Raw genomic sequence first — 24,224 nt, 5'->3', positions numbered from 1 at the left:
CTCTGTCCTGTATGCCTTGGCAAACACGACTCTACACTGGGTCATCACAGATCTGGCCACTCAGATACTTTATGAACAGAACCTGAGTGCCTTTCTCTCTGTGGCTGGCTCACTTCACTGCCACAGGATCTTTGAAGTTTATCCACACGGTAGCAGGTGCGGTGCCAAAGCCTTCCCTCTAAGGCTCAGAAGCACTGTACTGCTTATAAACAACATATCTCACCATCTTGGTCACTTAGGCTGCTCTGCCTTTGGCCACTGTAGGAAAGCTGCTAAACATCTATGCTGACAAGCACCTGCTCACCACCTGCCTCCAGCTCATCTGGGTTTATATCTAGGGGGAGAACTATGTCACTGGTGATTCTAAATTTTTGAGTCCCCACCATGCTTCCTACTTTCCACAGCAGTGGCACCATCTATCTCACATTCCTGTCAGTACAAGGATTTATTTTCTTTTTTTAAGTTTTACTTATCTTTTTTATGTGACTGCTCTGTCTGCATGTACACCTGCAAGCCAGAAAAGGGCACCACATTCCAGTATAGATGGTTGTGAGTCACCATGTGGTTGCAGGGACTTGAACTCAGGACCTCTGACAGAGTAGACAGTGTTCTTAATCACTGAGCCATCTCTCAAGGCTCAGCACAAGGATTTCAATTGCAATTTCTTCCCATCCTTATAGACACTTGCTTATTTTGTCCTTTTTTTCTTTAATAACAGCCATTCTATGGGTGTAGCATGCAATGATGGCTTTCATTTTCTTTTTCTTATAACTACTGAACTCAGCATCTTTTCTGTCCTTATTGAACATTTACCTAAGTTTTACAAAACTATCTTAACAGTCCATTAAAATATTTTGTTTAATTGAGCTGTGGAAGATTATTTTGCTAAAAAGAACAGGGAATTCTAATTTCCCAGGCCAGAGCCTTTTCCTTGGCACCTGGCTTTGAAAGGTGCTAGAGAGAACCTCTCTCGACCTCTTAGCCTCCTCATCCTTATGGAAAGGGGTAGATTTATCTTTTAGATCTCATGGTCCAGTTGTTGGTCTTGTGTTTTAAAACCAATCACTTAGCAGATACATGATTTGCAATTTTTTTCTGTTAGTGAGTTGCCTCTCATTCTGTTGTTAGTGTCCTCTGCTGCATAAAAGGGTTTAAATCTCTCAATTTTGGTGGGTTGGTTTTTTTTGGGGGGGGGGGGAGGTGGGGGGTAGGATTCTGCTCTGTGGCCCTGGCTAACCTAAAACTCAGAGCACTTCTGCTTCGGCTCCCAGGTACTGACACGACAGGCATGAAATGCCAAATCCAGCTAAAGAGTTTAATTTTCATAAAGTCAAACATGCTGGTTTCTTTCTTCTGTGTTCTGTGCATTTTTTTAAAAGTTCCTTAGATCTCCATCCATTACCATCCTCTTCAGTTCTAAAAATATGAAATTAAATAACCATTCTATGCATCTGCTCATATTTCTATCTCCAAACTGCCATCTCACCTGAGCCCTTCACTTCTGCTTTGCTAGCATGCATGATGTGAAAATTTGTCAGTAGAGGGCACAGCAGAGACACCTCAGGAGGAAAAGTCCTACCCTCTCCTACAGGAAAAGCAGTTTCCTCCATCCAGCTTCTACACAGCAGCCAACAGCTGGAAGCTTCTCCAGGAGCCCTCTGCAGGCTGATACATAGCAGAAGACTTCTGGTGAGTAAATTTCTCTTGAATTTTCCAACATCCTGAAAAGTGAACTTCTGGCGATTTGATATGAGAATTCATTCTCTGCCATCATGAGTTATTATCATGCCCTCTCCAACAAAGTCCAGACCTGGTCTGGAGAGGGAAAAAGTCCAGGAGCCACTGAAGGCACCAGCTCCTTAGGTACCCTTCTTGGTGAGTAGATGCTATTATATCAAAGTTACATTAATTGTGTTCTATCATATATCAACCATCTTAGCATATTATATCCACTACTATGTGTTCCATTGTTTAGATTTTATCTCAGTTAACATAAACTAATCCTACATTACATTTATCAAATTTCCTGTCCAAATTCCAGCAGTCTCTCTCTCCTGGTCAGACCCAGATTGCTAAAATGAGACGAAGTGAAACAGTAAAAGCTACTTACTAGTAAAGAATAAATGTGCTTAATGTCTTAACATATTACCTCACTAAAACCCTGTGAAACATCATTTCAACAGTAAGGAAGCAGACTCTGAAAAACTGTAATTTCCCTATAGTATTACAAATCCAAGTCCATTTAATGCTCCAGTTTTTGCTGGTTCTCTACTGTTATTTGTTTCTTCACAAAGCCTAGAAACACATCTACGCACAGAAGGACACAGCAAGTCCCACTACTACCCTTTGAGCTTGGGGTCTAGGAACATAGATCTGACAGGGTTCTTTCCCAGACCAGTCACAGTGGTCTTACCTCTTGATGCTCACTTTCCTACTGAGAGTCTGAATTTAGGGATAGGGCACCCTTAAGTGAACATATCCATCTTAGCACTCAAGTTTGCTGAACTTCCTTGGTAGATAACGCTGTCACAACTCACTGTGACAAATTCTGTCCTGGGCACCTCCACTGAGAAAGAGAGCCTGGCCTTTCCTAGACAGTCTGGGGCCTCTTGCACCTTCTCCTTTAGCTGGCGCCATTCACTACAACCTCTTGCTGCAAAGCTACAGCATTACAGTACTTACAGCTTGTAAGTCCTAGCAAATCACTAAGCCTGAGATGTCTTGAAGGGCTCCAGAACAACCCCCTGGCATGCTAATCACATTGTTAAACACTGAGATGCACAGAGAAGTAAGTCCTTTGCCCTCCAGAAACTTCATAGGCTATTTAAATTCCCCTTCCTTCACCTCTCTGTTCTTCACTTCCTAGTCTGTGCGCCACTTAAGTGGATTAGACATATTTCCCTGAGCTAAATTTCATTCTTAGCGAAGTGATGGTAAATAAATATTTAATAAGTCCATCAGACAAAATCGGAGATACAGAGCTCTAATAAACTCAAAAGACCAAGCATACATTGTTCTCTTTATCTTCCCCATCTTACTGTGTTCTTCATTAAAAATAAATTGATAAACCTTTGAGCATTTCTGGTGAGGACGTAAAAGATCAGCTGATATAGAAGATAACTTGCCAGTTACCTGGGAAATTAAATGAAAAGCTATCACATGACCCAGCCATTTCACTTCATTCTCAGGCACATAAATCAAACATAGACCAGGTACTCAAACAAACCCTGGATACACTGTTCCCAGCGCTATTTTCAACTGTGACCAGCACATCAGTGCACAAACACAAAAGAATGATTTACATAAACAAAGGACTGCTATTTGGCTATTGAAAGATGTTTCCAGCAGGGTGGTGGTGGCGCATGCCTTTAATCCCAGCACGGGTAGGGAGGTAGTAGAGGCAGGTGGGATCTCTGAGCTCAAGGTGAGCCCAGTCTACAAAGTGAGTTCCAGAACAGCTAGGGCTACACAGAGAAATCCTATCTCGAAAAACAGAAGGAAAAAAGGAAGGGAGGGAGGGAGGGAGGAAGGAAAGAAGGAGGGAAGTTTCCAAAGTCTACCCATGTGTGCCATGTAGCAACTTACCAGTATACTACACTGCTGGGAAAAATCATACACAAAAGGAAGGAGGAACAGAAAGTGGAATGGTAGTTGTCAAAGAAAATAAAGGGTCAGATCCCTACTGGGATCATGAAAAATGTCAGAATAATATGGAGGCACTCATAGGTTTGACACTGAGAACATACTATATGCCATCAAATTTTCCATTTTAAGAAGTCAGCCTTGAGGCTGGAGAGAGGTTCATCGTCAAGAGCACTACGTTTTTCCAGAGAACGTAGCTTTGATTCCCAGCACCCACAGCACAGCTTACAGTTGTCTGTTACTCTAGCTACAAGGGATCCAAGAACATCTGGCCTCTACAGGTACTGCCTGTGCATGGTGCACCGACATGTACACAGGCAGAACACCCACATATGTACAACAATAAACAAACAGTACATAACTAAATCTTTACAAATAAATTGAAATAAGTTAATTTTATGGGAATATTTGTTCAACTAAAACAGTTTTGAATGCAACACATTCTATCGTGTGATAAAGCTGTAGTAAAAGGGGGCTGGAGAGATGGCTCAGAAGTTAAGAGCATGGTTGCTCTTCCAATGGTCCTGAGTTCAACTCCCAGCAACCAACCACAGGGTGGCTACCAACCATCTATGGTGAGATCTGGTGCCCTCTTCTGGAGTACAGGTGCACATGCAGGCAGAACTCTGTATACATAATAAATAAATAAATCTTTACAAAAAAAAAAAAAACTGTTGTAAAAAGCCTGATGTTACTGAAGCTTAGGATAAACAGAGACTGTAGCACGTTACACACATAAAGCCCTTATTTGGCATTCAGCCTATCATAAGTACACAATACACATTGGACACTACAAGGACTGTGATGTTCCTGATTTTCAAAATATTCCTCAAATTAAGTGCCTTATGATCTACAGGGGGGGGGGGGGAAGCATCTCCTTAATTAGAACTGAGCTATCTGGAGCCTGAATTCCCTCAGTAACAGTCTCTTAGCTGACCTAGCACAGAGCCAGCTAAGCACACAGCCAAGCACAGAGCTGTGGCTTTCTTAGGGCCAGAGCTAACCACCTACAATAACCACCTACAAGCACACTATCACTTCAATATTAACAGCCCTCTTTATCTTATATGATTCAGTTCCCAAAGTCCTAAGCCTGATCTCATGAGTTCAGTGGCCTCTTGAAAAAGTATTTTCTAGAGGACTCTTTTTTATTTTAATGTGTGCACTATGAATAGTCCTGTACTATGAATGCAAACAGAAGCTGTGTGTAATGTAATACCTGTAATCCCAGCACTCAGGATGTGGAGGCAGGAGAATCACAAGGTCAAAGCTACAAAAAACTATCTCAACAAACAAAAGCAAAAAGAAGGCAAACAAACTGCCATAGGGATTCCTGTCTCAAGGATCTTTGACTACTAAGGGAGAGGGGCATGTAAAAATTAACAAAAGCCATACAATAAAGTGAGACAAAACCCAAGAAAAACAGATGAATATGGCTGAAAGTGGGATAGGAAAGCAGGAGTTAATCCTGATTGTCAACCTGACCGGTTAAGGAGTTCCTAGGTGATCAATAAAGCACACTTCTGGGTAAACTTTCTAAAACTTGAAAATTCAAAATTTATGAACATTCAAAATTTGTCATTAGCAACAAATACTGCTGCTGTTTTCCCTCAAATGACAGGCAAATTTCATTCACTTTTAATAAAATGTCTGCCAAAAACCCAAATCTCAGTAAGCATGGTCTTTGGCTTGTTCTTTCAACTAAAAAAATGGCACCCATACTTTTACTGCAATAGATACTATACTCAGCATGCAACACAAGTGTCTTCTACATATTAATCTACCACGAGACTATACAACACAAGACGAAAAAGACGCCTCGTCAGGTGGAGAACAACATTAGAATAACTGTTGTGCCATTCTCCCTTTCTAAGGAGTATGTGGCGGGGAAGAATATAAGTTCTTGGGAGCTAAGGAGAAGGCTTGGTTGGTAAAGTGCCTGCTGGGCAAAGCATGAGGACCTGAATTCTGAGCTCTACAGCCCACACAGAAGCTGAGAGCAGCACACGCTGAGGAGCCAGAAACAGGTGGGTCCCTGAAACTCGCCGACCAGCCAGCTGGCCAAAGCAGAGGGGTCTGGGTTCAGTAAGAGCTTATCTTAAGACATTGGATGGAACGTGATCAAAACCAACACAATGGCAACCTCTGACCTCAACCTACATGCTTGCACACACATGGGACATGTGCACAGATGGATAGGTACACACTCACACAGAACGTAATGTAATAATCTTTACATTCCTTTACTGCCAGCAGTTTGTCTGCGGCCTAACAGGACCACACCCTAGTCTGGGATGTCCTAATCCCTGCAAGGAAGTTAAAGGGGGAAAAGTTGTTGCATCACAACGACCTGGGATCATGAAGATGGTTTGCCTCTCAACCTTAAACTCTTTACCTTTTAAATGAGATCACCATCTACTTGTTTTAAAGATTAAAGCATTACATGCAAAAATGACTGACAGAGCCACTGCTCCTTAATGGGGCAGCCTTGTTAGAGAACAGAGATAATGAGAATCAATGCTTCAGCTGTATACAGCACTTCCCACAGACAAATTGAGACAGTTCTGAGTCCAGGCTGAGATTTCTGGTGTACACCCTCCTTACCTGCACTATGCTCACAGAACACACACAGGAAAAGCATAGCAGGTTTAAGATACCTTTCCTGTGGGCACAGGGCTGAGAAGAGCGAGAGCTTGCTGTGCAACATCCTCCTGGAAACAGTCCTGGTGGACAGGTAACATTAAGCTGTGCACCCGACCCACCCCATATCCAGAACTTCAGCCTCTGGGGACTCATCTGACGATAGATGGAAAACTTCAGGGAGCAGCCAGGGGAACTGTCTGTATTGAGCACAGACATACATTTTTCTTGTCAACACTCCCCTAAACAGCACACAATAACATTTACACAACACTGACACTGTATTTGTAAGTTAACATGGAGATTAGTTAAAAGTGTGCAGGTGTATGTGCACGTGCGACATTTAAAAAAAAAAAAACCCACCCCACTTTCTATTAGATATGTGAACAGATGGGGGTGTATGAGTGGATCCTGACTAATCCCTGCAGGCACTGAGGAGCAACTATGTTCCCTTTTCACTGATAACAAAAAAAATCCCAGGTCAGACTTGCTGAGGTTAACGACATACCCAAGAGCTCACAGGCAGTCAATAGCAAAGCGGCCTGGAACCCAAGTTTTCTAACTACAGATTTAGGGTTCTTCCATCTAGAACTTAGAACTCTCTAAGAAATTGAAATTTGTTCTGTGCAGTAATTGATGATCATCCACATTAGAGTTGAATGGGACAGCAGACATGATTACAACACTTACTATGATTAAATATGCCAACTGAGAACCACCGACAAATTAGTGTATGCTGCGATACTCAGTCCAAACTGGTGTCTCACCGAGCTCAAGGCTTCGCAAGCTTTGGCATTTAAAAAGATACCTCTTAACTAGTGTCTGAGCACACGCACGCGCACACACGCACACATGCAAACACCAAAACAAATGATCATTCTGTACTATGCAAAAAGACCCTCTGAGATAGGCTACCATGTTGAATATCATACTCTAAATTAACAGTTCTATCCAAAGTCAATAAAGACAAAACAGTAATTTTGTTTTACTTAAGTGGTCCACACTGACTGTTTCACTTTAGCTTTTACAGCTGCCTCTTGACTCACACAGCTATTCAACATGTCACACCAGCTCTATTACTTACTGGCATGGTGACTCAGGACAACCCTTCTAGGTAACCATCTTCTGATCTGTAACATGTATGTAATTATACCTATACTCTTCACAGATGTTAAGATTCAGCATAACATAGAAAAGCACCTGCAGATCAACCTACCTTACAGAGAAAAGCTTAGTCATTGGTATTGTGAGCTTTGAGCTCACAACCCCACCTTTCCTCTCTGTCCCCTAAGAGCTGCATGACTAAGTACAAATGGGCCTTTCTTATTTGCTATTCCTGTGTCACTTCTAATGCCAACTCCCTGCTATCTCTCCTGGGGTTCTCTGAACTTCCTCTCATTGTATTGCTTCCTGGCTTGGGAAGAAAGCAGCACTTACTGCTGATGACTTGATGATCGGCTGATAATTGCCATGCTAAAATCTTATTTTGTGTATGAGAGTTTTGCCTGAACATATGTAAATGCACTACTTGGGCATGCCTGGTGCTCATGGAAGCTAGAAATAGAAGCAGCTGGATCCCCTGGAACTGGAACTGAGAACAGGCAGTTTGGAGTTGCAGAGATGGTTCAGTGGTTAGAACAATGGCTGCTCTTCCAGAGGACCTGAGTTCAACTCCCAGCTCTCACATGGCAGCTCACAACTGTCCAGTTCCAGGGGCTCATTAGACATAAAGGACGGCAAAACACCAATGAGCAGAAGAAGAAAAAAAAGTAAAAAGGGATGGGTTAGTGAGGGGTCCACCTTTCCTAAGGGGTAGGGGAGCGGGGAGGAGGGGAACAAGAAGGGAAGGTGAGACCAGGAGGAAAGAAGGATGGGGACTACAATTGAAATGTAAAGAAAACAACTAAATAAAGTTTTTAAAAAATGGGCAGTTGTAAGCCACCAAGAAGATGCTGAGAATCAACCCGAAGTCTTCTACAAGAGCAGTGAGTTAACTGCTGAGCCATCTTTCCAGTCCAGCATGCTAACTCTTGCTGGGACCAATCAAGGAAACCTCAAACAAAACCACCTGAGAGTTTTATTTGGGGGGTGGGGTTACATACACAGTTTTCTTATTCACAAATTACACAGTCGTTTCCCTGATTTGGGGAATCTGCAGGGGCCAAGATACCCAAAATGCAATGGATAAACATCTTCATGGTCTTGGTTCCTTCCCTGACAGACAATCCTTTTTCTCGAAAATTCTAAAAAACACAAACTTTTCTTACACGTGTGATCAAGTATCAGGAATTCCCAGAACTGTCTCATCAGCCGTCCTCTTCAACACTCGAGCCCGATGTTCGCTCAACTGTCAAATCCCCCTCATACAGCCCTTCTTGGGAAGAATAAACTTTTGATGGAAGGTATTTTGTAGGGGAAATCTATTTGTACAGTTCTCTCTGTGTACAATTAAATACTTGAGATAGCTGAGGGACAGGTTAAGTCCCTCAAGGAACCTAAAGAGATCAGATGATATTTAGACTCAGAAAGGGACCCTTCTGAGAAACAGGACTCCTACACACATCTACCAATAAAACGCTGAAGGTGAGCTGGGCAAGGTAGCGCAGGCCAGTGATCCTGCACTCAGGGAGGCAGGGGAAGGTGGATCTCTGAGAGTTAGAGTCCAGACTGGTCTACAAAGTGAGTCTAGGACAGCCAAGGCTATACAGAGAAACCCTGTCTGGGGGGTGAGAGGAGGCTGAAAGAGAAGTGAGAGAGAAAAGCCATACTTTTACCCACCACATGGTGCTATACAATTCATATAAGTTAGGTCATAATTGGGTATCATGTCCACAATGACACTGTGGGACAATGAGACTCAGAAAGTCTAACTGAGCTAAGCAAACAACTACTTATGGTTGAACCACAGCCACACTATAAATGTTCTTTTTATCACATTCTGCTTAGTGCAGAAAAGCCTTGCTCTCTAAGGCTAAGCAAGAGCAGGATGATCTGGACACTGGCTTCACAAGTGATTCTCTCCTGGCAATGGCGGAGACTCTAAGCTACTGCCCAGTTGTTCCCAGTGGTGCCTCTCACACTTGACTGTAAAGACGGGTTACCTGGTTCCTTGTTAAAGTGCAGGCTCTGGAAATCAGAGCTGCTCTGCGCAACACCTGCAACCCTACGTCCCCCAGGTGATTCATGAGGAAGCTTAGTACGTGGTCCGAAACGGGTTACTCTCCATGGCTCGCAATACTAAATGATAACTGGGCAAGCATGTAAAAACCATTGAGTTCTGGGCCCCTTCTTAGTGGGTCACATGTTAAATACAAAAGGTCCCAGACTGATTTTAATACCAAAGTGGAACCACTGGGCTACACTATCCCAGATAACTTCTTCCTCATAGTTCTTCATTTCAAGAAAATAATTTTTGTTTGGGGGAGAGAGGGTGCTCGCAAGTGTGTATCCATACAGTGTGTGTATGTGTGTGAGATTTCCCATGTGTGTGAATCCATGTGTAAGTTCTATGTAGTAGGTGCAAGTTGGCTAGTGTGTGTGGAAGACTGAAGTTGATGCCTTCCTCAGTCTCCACAAGTTTTTGAGGCAAGGTCTCTCACTGAACCCTGCCTCTGAGTGCACAAACTGTGTCCAGTGAACCCAGGCAGCTTGCTGGACCCTGCCTCTGGCTCCCACACTGGGAACACAGGCAGCCAAGCACAGCTGCCTTTACATGGTGCCGAGGATCCAGATTCCAAGACTCACTCGCGCAGCAAACACTTTATCTACCAAGCCGTCCCCAGTCCTTGTTTGCTTTTAATACCTTTCAAACAACATTTTATTTATTTGTTTGTTTGTTTATGGGGTGGGCATGCCACAGCATGCAGATATAGGACAGAGGAAAGTTTGTGGAAGTCAGTCCTCTCCTTCCACCACGCAGGTCACAGGGATCAAACTCAGGTCATTGGGCTTGTCGACCTTACCCACTGAGCCATCTCACTGACCCATTTTGTTTTATGACACAAGATCTCTGAATGTAGTCCAAACTGGCCTTAAACTCATAGCTTCCTTGCCTCAGTTTCCCCTATGCTTTGGTTCTGTGTATGCTATCACACCAGCTTAAGAAACATGCATTATTACTGACCAGTCAGCAAGCACTGAAAACCCATAAAATGTGGAACTGCTTTCCGTATTGGTTTGCTTAATCCTCAAGCTGCACTTTGAGGCTAGTTCTTACATCACATAGCTCATTTATATCTGAGGAAAACAATTCAGCAAGAAACAGCTACTTGTCCAAGGTCAGCTAGAGAAGAACAGAGGCCAGGTTCAGACAATCTGATCCCGGCATCATTAGGCTCTCATACACACCAAACCCTCTACTGCCCAGTGGCACATTTGAACAAATAAACCCAAATGGGTCACCTCAGAGATGTCACCCAGGAAAAACTAATGCTCTTATTCTCACATGCTACCGTCATTCAAAACACCACTGCTAAACTACAGCATACAACAGTTCTTCTTCAGAAAACAAAAATGCCTTCAGAATCGACATGTATTTGAAATAGCTTTAATTGGGATAAAATCTTGCTTAAGCATGGACTAGACTTTAACAGGATGAGATCAGGAAGAACCCATTCTGACTACGTTTTTTGGTAGAAAATCCAGAGTTAGATATGGAAAATGTTTTCCTCATCACTGGTTTCTGAAGCTGACTCAAACCAGAGTTCTTTATGTCTTGCGCAATGCTTCTATATCACCAGAGCCCAGGTGACTGTTTGAAGGACAGTACTCCTTCGGACGCACAGATTCTGCTACACTTTTCCTTTTAAAAATCATCTTTTCAATCACATCTAAACAAATTGTCCTTGACTAGCAGTATAAACATGCATGTGCTCAGAACTGTCTTAAAGCATACAGTTTTCCTCTCTGCTGAAAAGCAATGGTTTGATTTCATAATTTTTATTCAGAATTTATTTACATCTATCCATAGAAAAATAAGTACCACAATCAGGCATTAATGAATCATCTAATTGCATGCAGTACCATAAAAGGAATTGTGCAAAGGCAACTAACAATATATCTAAAATATGCATCCAAATACCCTCACATACAGGGGATAAAGGCAAACACAAGTACTATAGGGATTTAGCTATAAAAAGATACTACATTTTTATATCTGATGAGCTCTTTTGTGGAAGAAATATGTCCTTTCTCAACAAAGAAAATATCCTGCTAATTCAGAAATGATTTACGGAATTTACCCTCAAATCAGGCATTTATGTAGATCAGCATAATTCTATACAACCAACCTCTCTGCTTGAACTGGACTCCCCACACCTTACTGAGGCCACCATTCCCCTCCACAAACTCCCACTCCACCCCCACCCCACACACACCCAACGCCCCACCAACCTCACAGGGGTTCCTGGGCTGGTCCATGGAATCTGATGACATCACTCTCCCTTCCTTCCTGGAATTCTAAACCCTGCTGCTCTCCCCTTGCACACAGCTACCATCTCCATGGCAACCTCACCTCCTCCTGCTTCCCTATTGGCTTCATGGAGCAGGATACACAAAAAGGTTTTCCGTTCTGCCCCCACTGTCCGCCCGCAAAAATGATGCTTTCAACAGGAACCTGAGCTAAATTTAGCTACTTGTGATTCTGTGTCTTATGACTAAGAAAACATAGAAATATCTTCCTTCCTATATCCTACCCGCCCCTAAGCCACACCCCAAAGTGGTTGTTTCTTTTCTCTGGCCCCCAACTCAAACACAAGCAGCAGTATGTGTTGAGCCTTAAAAATCAACCAGATTGCCTGCCCCACATAGAGAACTGGCCAGAGAACATTCCCTACTCAGCTCCTCCCATCAGGAGAGGAAAAGAACAGAAGAACAAAAACATGCGAAACACAGTTGGGGCATTTCATGTAGGGCACATCAGTCTCTGCTCCCTCCTTCCACCCTAAGACAAGCAGAGAAAAGCCTTGCCTACACAGGCAGAGCAGCAGCTGCCCTCTGACGAACTCCCTCCATTGCAGAAACAGGAGTGAAGAGGTGAGGGAGAACACACACGCTGTAAACGCTGCATCCAAGTGCTCACAACTCAGGGGCTGACCTACTGTGGAAACTGGAGCAGGTTCTCACCCCTGCCATCTGCAAAGTGGCTCCACACAGGGATGCTCTCAGAACTGCTGACAAAAGGAAAAAGAAGCAGTAGGCCCCTGAGCCAAAGGGACTGAGCAAGTGAGTATGGTGACACCATGATTGCAAAATTCCTGCAGACATATAAGTTTGAAACTGCCACAGGAGAACATGAGCCCCTAGAAAACCACCTCATAAGCACAGACATACGTAAGATAGATCTATAATCTCAAGGTCCTGGACAGCCCCTTCCAAGGTCTCAGCTTCTGAAAACACCTGGCAACACATCAGAGCAAGCTGGTCTGTGCCCAGTGCTGCTCTGGAGCTGATCCTACTCTTCCCTCAGTCCAAGCTCTAATTCTAAAGTGGCACCCCTCTCCCCCCCTAGACAACAGGTAACCATGGACCAGGGCTTTGCTTCTCTATTTAATGCATGTTTGTCATTTTGCATCTATGTTCTCGTAAATCATCAATAAAATGTAAGTTATTGGGCAAAGTCAGTGTCATACTTTTGATGGATTAATAATCAGTTAACTGTAAGTAGGCATACAATACTTAATTTATTAGTCTAATCCTATTATTCTAAACTTCTGAACAAAAGGAAATGATTCTACTCAGATCTTTTAAAATTAAGATTAGCTTGAGAAATTACATGCTGAAGTGAAATGACAAAACTTCAGATAACATTTAATTTTCTTATATTTGAGATTAAAAAGAAATGATCAGAGTCTTAATGCCTACACTGACCTAGTTGCAATGTCAAATTGCCTATGTAGTGTCTTTGCTTGTTCTGCTCTGATGGAGAGAAGTTGTAATTGGGGGTTTGGTGCTTGAAATGGAACCCAGGGCCTAACAGATGCTAAATATGAGCAGCTCACCACTTACTGAGCTATGCCTCAGCTCCTCTTCCGTCAGCTTTAAACCAGAAACCCTAAGGCAGTCAGGATCTATATTAAATTTAAAATTTCCACATTCTACATACAGAATCAGAGCATTTCTACAGGGATTCCACTAAAATTAAATCAAGTGATTAGAGGATCATACCAAAGAGGCCAAGGTCACATGTCTGATAATCATGGGATCCAGTTGGCATCACTCTTTCCTACTGCGACACACAATTATAAACACATAAGTTTGCTTTTATCAAGAAGTAATGTAACCTAGTACACCTTCTGGAAACAAATTCAAACCGTACGTCTACCAGTACCACGTAAGACAATTAGCTTTTATCCTTTAGAAAACAGATACTGATTTCCGATATTCATTGAACACCTACCACAAAAGGCAAGCACGTTAGGCACATAAACACACCAATGCATGACATGCAACAGCAAAGGCGCACAACTTGCAAAGGGAGAGTAAACAAGGTGGCTAGCACCAGTGGGTACATGATTAATTTAGGTAAAGAACAAAGCAGGATTCATTTAGGTAAAGAATAAAGATAAAGGTATTCCAGGGACAGAGAATAAGAGCTATAAATGAAGGAGGGGAGTAAAGCAACAAAGCAAACATGGAGACAAATTCTGGCGACAAATTCAAACCACACATCTACCAATACCACAAATACAATTAGCTTTTATCCTTTAGAAAACAGATACTGACTTCCGATATTCATTAAACACCTACCACAAAAGGTATGTACGTTATAAAGGCCAGGTTGAAAGTTGAAAGAAATGAACAGTTAAGAGAAGGCACAGGCAATGACTTAGATCTTCCACAGCAGGTTGGGTTTGCCTAGAATGTCTTCATCTGTTAGATCTCCAACAGATAATAGGTCAAAACATTTAATATCATATGGACAGTTTTTATCTTTAAAATATCCATGGCAAAATTAATGGTCAAAGTGAGGTATGTCCTGAAAATGAAGGCTCTAGCAGCCAAGAACACTCATGAAGTATGTTCTGCCCAGAGAACAAGTCCAAATGTGCTGCCTGGTGAGGACAGCGAACATTTTCTTACTCTTCTCAAGAGAACTGGTTTGAAAGTAGTTATCACTTTTCCTATGTCTCTTTAAAGAGATTAGTACATGTTGAATATCTGACAAATTATAATTTTAAAGAGCTCCTTCATTCCCACACAGTACTCTTAACACATCAATGTATGTGCAGACTCACACCCTACCAGCTAGACAGGCCAATGAACAGCACATCTGAGGGGCCAGCTATCTATCAGCTATAGCAACCAAAGGATGAATTATGTAAACTCTTTGATAATTATATATACATAAATATATGCAAAAATCCTATGTGTACAATATAATATATTCTCACAAAGTGAACCCACCCTAAGAGAAACCCAGCACCGAGACAAAGAGAAAGAAGGCATTATTGACACCCTAGAAGCCCATCTTGTACCTTTGCAAAGTCACTCTCAGCTGCTCACAACAACAGCATAAACAACACAGACTGACTCTGCTCTGACTTGTAAATAAATGGTCACACGCTATGCTCCCTTCTGCATGGCTTCTTCTGTGAAGCTCTGTACCAATAACACTTGTACATGTTAAAATATCCTATTTTACAAATGCATCATAATGCCCTGGAAAGCACTTCGGAATGGTGAAAAGCATTCCTATCATTCCTATCATTCCAGGTTGGGCTACGTACAAGCTACTTTTCTTATGGTTATGACCAAATATTAACAAAAAGGAACATAACAGTTTAAAGGTGCAGCCCACCATGGCAAGGAAGACATGGCGGAGGGATACTACATGTTCACCTCTGGACAGATCAGGTAACAGAGAGGAGAGGAATGCTGGTACTCAGCTGGCTTTTTCACTTTCCCTTTTGTAATTCAGTCTGAGCCCTCAGCACAGGTTGGTACTGGCCACATCCAGGTTGGGCCCCCTTCCTCAAAGGACAAGTAATGCCATGAGGTGTGTCTCTTAAGTGATTCCAAACACAGCCAAGTGGGTAATGAAGGCTCACTATCAGAAGTTGTTACATGAAGTGCTGCCATGTACACCTTTGTACAGTCTTTTGGCGACCCTACGTACACATTTCAGGTTTCTGCTGCTGTGGCAAGGAGTGGTAAGCCAGCACTACTGCGATCTCTGCAGCTATGCTACTTAACATCTTCCCCAGCGCTGGGGGCTCCAGGCACTGAATGTCTGCCTTCTTTGTCCAGTCATTCAGGAGGCAGAGTAATAGAACCTTACTGTGGCCATCTGCTTTACCTTCGAAAATAATCATTAACCACTTTTTGAACAGCTGAATATCATGTTTTTTAAAGTAGCTATTCATATATGTTGCCCACTTGGCTACTAGGTTTGGTTTTTTTTGTTTGTTTTTTTTTTTTTGTTTGTTTTTTTAATGATTTCTAGCAATTCTTCTACATATTGGGTTGCAGGAATAACTGATGTCTTCTGGATAGCAACCAAATCTGTGTGTAGCAAATACTTTCTCCTACACTGGGATTTGCTTTTTCACTTTCTTAACTGCCTCCTAATAAGTAGCTATTCCTAAAATTGATACTTTCAGATTATCCTGTGTCTTCCAAATAGCCCTTTTCAAATAAAGTCTCATGAAATGGTGGCCCTGCTAGGTGATTATGACAAACTGACACAAGCTAGAGTCCTCTGAAGAGAAACAACCTCAACTGAGTAAAATCACCCCGCCACACTGACCTATAGGTGAGACTGTGGTACACTTTTTTTGATGATGATTGATGTGGGCAGTGACCTGCCCTGGGCCAGGGATCGGTCCTAGGTGCTTTGACAATGCAGGCTGAGCAATCCATAAGCAGCAAGCCAGGAAGCAAGCTCCTCCACGGCCTCTGCATCAGCTCCTGCCTCTAGGTTTCTGCTCTGTTTAAGTCCCTGCCCTGACTTCCCAGTGAACTGACAGTTGTGATCTGAAATAAATACTTTCTCTTTAAGTTGTCTATAGCTGTGGCATTTTAACACAGCAATAGAAACCCTAATGCAGACTATCTGTCTGCTTTCCTCTAGAAACTTTAATATCGTGGCATTTTAAATTTATCATTTAAGATTCTCAGGCATTAGCAGCTTTGTTCATAATAGAAACTGGAAACAACCAGATGCCCCTCAACCAAAGAATGGATAAAGAAAATGATGTGGTATGTTTACACAATGGAGTGCTACTCACTGTTAAAAAATAATAATAACATTATAAAATTTGCAGCAAATGGATGGCACTAGAAAATATCCTGAGTGACGCAACACAGACCCAGAAAGACAAACATGGCGTGTACTCACTTTTATGTAGATATTAGCTGAAAAGTAAAGGATAACCACCATGTTACAATCCACAGACCCAGAGAAGCTAAGTTACAAGGAAGGCTCAATGAAGGACACAGGGACCTCCCAGGAAAGGGGACAGGGGTGGGATGGGATGGGTACAGGGACAGGAGGGACCGGGTGGGGGAAGGATAGATGGAGAGAGTACTGAGAGACAACTGAAATGGGGGCGGGGCAATCTTGGGGATGAGCTAGAAACCGAGTACAATGGAAACTCCCAAGAACCTACAGGAGTGACCCTAGCTAAGAGCCCAGCGATGAGGGATGTGGAGCCTGAACTGGCCATCTCTATAACCAGGCAAGGCTTCCAGTGGAGGGACTGGGACAACAACCCATGCAAAACACTTTCGAGCTACAATTCCCCCTTCCTACAAGATGTGCTGGAGTAAAGGTGGCACAGAAATTGTGGGAGTAGCCAATCAATGACTGGTCCAGCTTGAAACCCACATCCCAAGAGGGAGCCCACCTCTGACACTGCCTGGAGGGGCAGGACTCAGAAACCCGATAGCCCAGAGACCCAGGGTAAGCCCAAACACAACTGCAAGAAAAAAAAAAAAAGTCAATTAAATGATTCCTAATGATAGTCTGCTATACTCATAGTTTGGTGTCTAGCCCATTTGTAATCAAAGAGGCTTCACCTAGCAACTGATGAAGACAAATACAGAGACCCAAAACAAAACATTAGGCTGAGCTCAGGGAATCCTGTGAGAAAAAGGGAGCAGGAATTGTAGGAGCCAAAGGGCTCAAGGACACCACAAGAAAACCCACAGAATCAATTAACCTGGGCTCACAGGGGCACATAAAGACTGAACCAACAGGAAGTCTGCATAGATCTAACCTAGTCCCTCTACATATATGTTAGTTGTGTAGCTTGGTGTTCTTGTGGGACTCCTAACAGTGGGAGCAGAGGCTGTCTCTGACTCTTTTACCTGCTTTTAAGACCCTTTTCCTCCTACTGGGTTGCCTCATCCAGCCTTAATAGGCAAGGAGGTGCCTAGTCTTACTGCAACTTGATAGGCTGAGTTTGGTTGACATGCACGAAAGGCCTGCCTTTTCTGAAGGGAAATGAGGGAGAAGTGGATGGGGTGGGAATGGGGGGTTGAGGAGGAAGGCCGGCGGCTCTGGAGGAGAGGAGAGAGGGACAACTGTGGTACAGAGAAGAAAGTATGAGAGAAGAATAATGAAATTTTAAAAGATTCACAGGTATATTATGTATCAGATATGTATACATAAAGTGCATAAATGAAGTTTCTTCTAACATATAGATCAAGCATTATCCCAGGGCTGGAGGGAGCCATCAGCAATGAGATAGTATAGCTAAGGGCCTCTCCACAAGGAATACTATGCAGCTTGGGCTTTCAGCCTTTGAAACTTTATACATTTCTAGTCTTAAATACTTCATTACAGGAACAAAAACAAGCTAATATGTTAACCTCTACTGACATCATGACTCAAACATTAGTTGTGTTGAGCAGCTGAGTAAATCTGAGGATTCTGACATCGGAGCCCAAAATAACAAATAATCCCTCCTCATCCTCAGCCCTGAGCAATTTCTACTTCAACGAAGAACATGAGGGAAAGCCACTAATTTATTACTATAATTCCCTCTTCAATGTACATATCTAAAATGTTAAAGATCATTTAACACTCTTCTTAAATGTGTAAGAAAGATCTTTAAAGGGGAAGTTACAAGTCCAGTGTTTTCTAACCCAACTACCTAAAATAACAGGCTCACGAATTATGCAATGTTTTCCACAATGTAAAAAAAAAAAAAAAAAAAAAAAACTAGGTCATTCTAGCCAAAGAACAGAGAAGGAAAACACGTATGTATACACACATGCTGTCACACACTCAAACATCTTTTTCCCAAATGTTTTCTAATTCTCTTGCCCGTAACTGTTTATCTCTTCTTCTTGGTCTTGGGAAGGGGGAGGGGGGGGGGAAGCAATTTTTTTTTCAATGCTGGACCAGCAAGCTACAGATTTCACACACACACAACTCTCTGGTACATGTGTAAATCATTTTCATAAAACAAAAATTTACAGGTCAATTCAAGATGGAAAGTTGAAGGGGCTAAATAAATGAACAGTATTTAAACCAATTTTGTTAGATGAGCAGAGTTTTTAAAGAGTTACTGAATCCTCTTTCTCCCCCATTTTACAATAGAATCTGTGCCTTTCTAAACATGCAGAACAGGGGGAAGAACAAGTCTGCTTATGTCAGAGGCCACAATAAGCAAGATGGTTCTAAGTTGTAAGCTCATCTTCCGAATCAGCAGAGTGCACTGCTGAGCTGACTTCAGGACAGTAACCTCGGTCAACAGCACCCCTCTCCTCTTCCCAGTGTGGGTAGGTATGGACCCAACAGCCTGCTCACTCGTACTCGGCAAGCATGCCTAGCTCACTGAGCTACGCCTCCAGCCTTTTGCACTTATTTCAAAACAGGTTCTAATTTGCCCAGGCTAGCCTTGAGCTTTCCATTTTCCTGCCTTTCTCTCACACAAAGCTGGGACTGCAAGTCTGTACCACAAGACCCAGCTCAATAAAACTTTCAAGGTCAGTTCCCTGATGCTAAGTAATAGGCAAAGGCTGGACCAGAATTCAATAAACAAGCACCATGAATCCTTCATGAAAAGCAGACCCAGTGTTTGCCCTCTTGATGTTTAGTCAAGACAGAAAATACTACACTAAGTAAATCATTAAAAGTCACTGCAAGCACAAGAAAAATGTGTAAGGAGACTTTCAAGTGAGCCCACCCCACCCCCACCAAATCCAACTGTGTTTCATGACTGACTACTGTGTCTCACCTGACCTAGCCTCACATTCTCAATGTTGTCTCTGTTCAGGCAAATCAGTAAAATTTCAGGGTACAGCCTGAGCTGGGCGCTACACATCATGTGCCTCTCATAGCACAGCATGGGAGAGTATTTGACCCCTCAAGTGGGCGCCCCCAAGCCCCTCATACACTCTTCTTGTACACGGTCTTGAAAGACAATGAGCAGTGTTTATCCAGATCAGGGCCTCTTCTTTCTTGCAATTCCAAAGCTGCTTTTTCATAAATACATGCCACTGAAAATTGCCCTGAAATTTTTTCAACTAAAAAAAATTGGCATTTTTTTGGAGACCTAAGTTTCACTATAAACAATGGCTAAATAGCTTGCCTCTTTCTCCAGTATTAACACTTCATATATCAGAGACAGAAAGCTAACAAACCTAACAAGAGAAGATAACAAAAACAAAAAAATAAGCTTAAAATTATTTTTATGTCTTGTAAGGCACTACATCCTTTTGGAGGAGTTTCTAAGAAAGGTATAGGGGGAGAATGTGAACACCTACACACAGTACATTCCTATGTGAAAGGGGAAACGAAGCTGCCTACCTGACAGTTCTGACGAAACGGGGTAATGGGAGCCTGGCACTCAACTTCTCAAAGCACACACAGCACACCCTGGCTGCCTTCTCTTCACAGCTAACTTTAGTAAAGAAAGAGGACCCTCCTGGTCAACTGAGAACATTACAAGTGGTGTTTAATTATGGGTAATCTCCTTCAAAATCGAAGCTGGGGCTCGCTCATAATAACAGTGACCATTGCTGGGCAAGGTGGCGCACACCTGTGATCCAAGCACTAGGGGAGACAGAGGTAGGTGGGTTGCTGTGAGTTCGAGGCCAGCCTGGTCTACAAAGTAAGTCCAGGACAGCCAGGGCTACACAGGGAAACTCTGTCTCAGAGAGAAAAAAAAAAAACTAAAATAAATAAATAAAGGTGGGGCTGGAAAGATGGTTCAGTGATTAAGAACACTGACTGCTCTTCCAGAGGTCCTGAGTTCAATTCCCAGCAACCACATGGTGGCTTACAACCATCTGTACTAAGATCTAGTGCCCTCTTCTGGTGTGCAGGTGTATATGCAGATAGAACATTATATATAATAAATAAATAAATAAATCTTTAAAAAAATAAATGACCATATGACTTGTCTTAAGCATTCTACTTCAAGTAAACCAACCTATCACAACACCAAAGCATTCCAGAGATTCTACTTCACCACTCAGAAACAGACTAAGAATTCATCAGACACTGCATTTCATGTCTGGCTCAAGAAAAGGCTGCGGGGAATGCTACATGGGCTCTATGAGTACAGGCACTTGCCACCAAGTCTAATGACCTGAGCTCAATCACGGAAATCCACACAATAGTGGAGAAACCAGCTTTTATAAGTTGTCCTCTGACTAGACTGGAATTCGACTGCAAAGGCCCAGATGGACCCCAGGGATGGCAGAGTTTCGCAATCAGCCAGATCCAGAAAACTGAGCGTTGATACCAGCACATTCTCAGTCAAAATAAAAAGTTAAGTATATACATAAAATATATTCTTGATGTTGTCTGTAAGGCCCTAAATAATCCCCAGAGCCTGCAGTGGAGCAGCACAGAATCCTCTTTTAAGCTGTGCAGAGGCCAGAGATACACTGCAGTGGCTGGGAGGACAGCCAAATTCAAGCCAGGGTCACAGACAGCAGGCACGCTCCCCTGGCAACAATGCTGCACAGGGTCCGAATGCAAAACACCTTCCTCCGAGTTCAAGGTCGTGCTCACCCTTCAGCACAGACACAGCTTATGATAGTCAGTGTACAATATGAATAAACCACCACTCTGAACTATTCAGGAAGCACGCCAGGATTTTTTTTTAAATTAGAAATAAAGGGGAAAACGGTTTTCTTAAAAAGTCATAATCTCCTATTATTTGACAACTCTTTTCTTCTCTGCTCTCATCAATGAGAAATATGTGTACATATATGAGTATTTTAATGTCCCCTGAAAACAACAGAGAGGAGGTTAGTGAGGAAGCCAGGAGGTTCACAAAATGAGGCACAAAGACAAGACACCAACATGGCTGCTGTGGGCTCCAGCAGTAACGGCTGTTTCTTATTATGTGAATACAATTGCAGAGCTGCACAGGAAGTGCTCAGGGGCCCCTCATGGTCGGCCTTAGCCCAAACATACTGAAAACCTTTGTACTCTAACAAGCCCATCTGGAATCCGTTAGGACCAGGCTTGTAGTTGGCCTTCTCTTAAGAAAGAAAAAGAAAGGAAAGGAAAAGAAAGAAAAGGTAAAGAAAGGATAGGAAAAAGGGAAAAGGAAAGGAAGGGAAACAAAATGGAATGGAAAGGAAAAGGAAAAACCTCAGAGCCAGTCTCTCCATCTTTCCCTGGGAGCCACAATCAAGAATCCCATATGATTAGTGGTACCATCTTCTCTCTGCGCCCAGGAACCCCAAGAAAATTATAGCATTTGTGCAACAAAAATTCCCTTTTAACAATTGGCATTTTTAAATGCTATATTTAGAAACTCAAATATTGCTCTACTTTTTTAAAAAGTTGTAAATGATGCTTATCTTTTGTGAAACTTTTGGCATTTATCCTGTCTTCTTTTGTGCAAAAAGTACAAAAAAAGAAACTGGCACAGTTGTCCTAGCGTTCAAAAGAAAAATTGTTTTTCCTGCTCACAATCCTGAATTAACTGTTAACACTTGTTTCTTCATGAAGCCAATTTTTATTCACTCTTTCTATTAAAAATGGGAATCCTGATAGAGTGGAGAAAGCCTGGGACTCAGCTCGGGAAACCCCAGTCTTGAGAACAAACTTGGCAGTCATTCCTTAGCTGTTTACTCAACTTTCCTTTAATTCAGTAAAATGTGCACAGCAGTCTCTTTCAGCACCCACTGAAACCCCTCCAATTCCACATGCTTAATGAAACAGAAGCATAGGTGGGAACCGTCACTTCAAGGCAGTTTCTCTTTCCCTCCAGACTAGAGAGAGTTAAGTGTGTAACAGGAGAATGGATGAAGGCTGTCTCTCAGTAAAGCACCAGCACAGGTCCTCCCCATGTTGCTTAGAGACCAGCAAACAAGGCAGGTGGGTAGTGTTAAAGGAAGAGGAGGTGTCTACAAGCCCCTGGCAACAGCAGCCATCAGAGAAGTACAGCACCAAGACCAGAAGAGGTAAATTTACAAGGAAGCTCCGGGAAGAACTCCATCCTTTGTTCTCAGTTTAAAAGCTTCTTCTTATGTAACTGAATCACTTAACAGTTGAATCGACCAAGACTAGACTGTCTGAGAAGAAAACAGACTAAGAAACTGCCCTCCAGCCCAGGAGACTACAGGCTCCTTCCTGGAGAGGCACAGGTGTTGGAAGGCAAGTTTAGTTCACACTGTTGATAAGTAAAGTCAGTCTTCCACAGTCCTGGGCTCCACACCTGCATCAACCATCGACTGGAAATGTTTGAGGAAAACAAAAACAAAACACTCCATCTGTTATGAACATATATATATATATTCTCTGCCGTTATTCTCTAAACAATACAGTGCAGCCACTATTTACACAGCATGACAATACCTTAGATATCGTGAGTGATCTAGAGACCATGAGGACATATGGGAAGATACCCAGGCTAACATCAACCACGGTGCCATTTAAAGAAGGGACTCTGGGGTCTGTGTGTGAGGACAGAGAGCCAGCCCGTGAGTACCATGAGACATGTGTTGTGTACAATGATAAATACTTAGCGGAGTCCCATGACTGATGCTCCTTCAAGCCTTCCTGAAGGGGTACTTTTTAGAGGGTTGATTTTTTTCTTTTTTAACTCTTCAGTTAATCGGTTATGAGAGTTTTAAAAATCTGAAAACTGTTTTTACCATGAAATGTGCAGGCTGGCACTATAAACTGTCTAACCTTCCCACAAAGCCATGATGTTAACAAGCAGTCTCTCTCCACACAGAGGGGCAGCCCTAGTAAGCCACCTCCGGCCAGTCTTAGCAGTGTACAACAACTCTGGCTCAACAGCACCCGCCAGACCTAAGAAGCCAGGAGCCAGCTCCCCACCTCAGGCTGAGCTCTAAGGTTTGAGATCAGTCAGCAACTAAATTTTGGGGATTAAATTGCCATTTACTGACAGCCTTGCCTTCGGACACAACTAAGATGGCAGAGGTTACCACAGATCAAATGTAAAGATTTTGGCAAGAGGTCCATCTACAAACACAGCACCTGCCCTCATCTGAGTCAGCGTCCAAAATGTCTCCTCACAAGAGAAATTGATCCATCTCCTAGAGCATCTGGAAGTAGAGAAAGCCTATCCATCATGTCCTGAGGAACAGAGGAGGGATGAGTAATTCTTCCACAGCCACTGCATGGGGTTCCTATAAACATCTCCTTCCTCTCCACACCAGCAAGACATCAGAAGTTTTAAAAAAAAATCCTTGGTAGACAGTAAAAGCCGAACAGTAGGGGGCGCATCAGCAGGTCCAGCCATTATACACTCCAAATTAAATCCAGAGACTTGGCTGTTGGGCTGACTCCCAAACCAACTTTGGGGGGAAAAAAAGAAAAAGAAAAGGAAAAAAAAAAAAAAAAAAAAAAGAACTGGTCAGGATTTTTCTGGCAAACAGCAGGAGAAGGGGCCAATCAAAACTCTTGGCTCTGCCAAAAAGCTGCAGCCTTTTCCTTAAAGGGAAACACTTTAAAGCTGTGTGTGTGTGTGTGTGTGTGTGTGTGTGTGTGTGTGTGTGTGTGT

General features: G+C 42.7%; 1 protein-coding gene across 11 annotated transcripts in view; it reads right to left on the bottom strand.

Annotated features, from left to right (window-relative positions):
• The window catches only part of Rbfox2 (RNA binding fox-1 homolog 2), a 234,783-nt gene that overhangs the window by 157,251 nt on the left and 53,308 nt on the right, over positions 1 to 24,224 (bottom strand). Inside the window, exon 1 of one of the 11 annotated variants that reach the window (XM_055626313.1) lies at positions 11,674 to 11,722. The exons of the other annotated variants lie outside the window; for them this stretch is intronic. Within the exon in view, the coding sequence (XP_055482288.1) occupies positions 11,674 to 11,715 (42 nt within the window). The 5' untranslated portion in view covers positions 11,716 to 11,722. Of the gene's footprint in view, positions 1 to 11,673; positions 11,723 to 24,224 lie in introns of those variants that run through there. 11 annotated transcript variants of the gene reach the window in all.

Source organism: Psammomys obesus, unplaced genomic scaffold (assembly GCF_907164565.1).
Source record: "Psammomys obesus unplaced genomic scaffold, mPsaObe1.curated_primary_1811, whole genome shotgun sequence".
In the NCBI taxonomy this organism is placed as follows: Eukaryota; Metazoa; Chordata; class Mammalia; order Rodentia; family Muridae; genus Psammomys; species Psammomys obesus.
The sequence above is the reverse complement of the archived record's forward strand: the minus strand, read 5'-3'. Positions and strand labels throughout refer to the sequence as shown.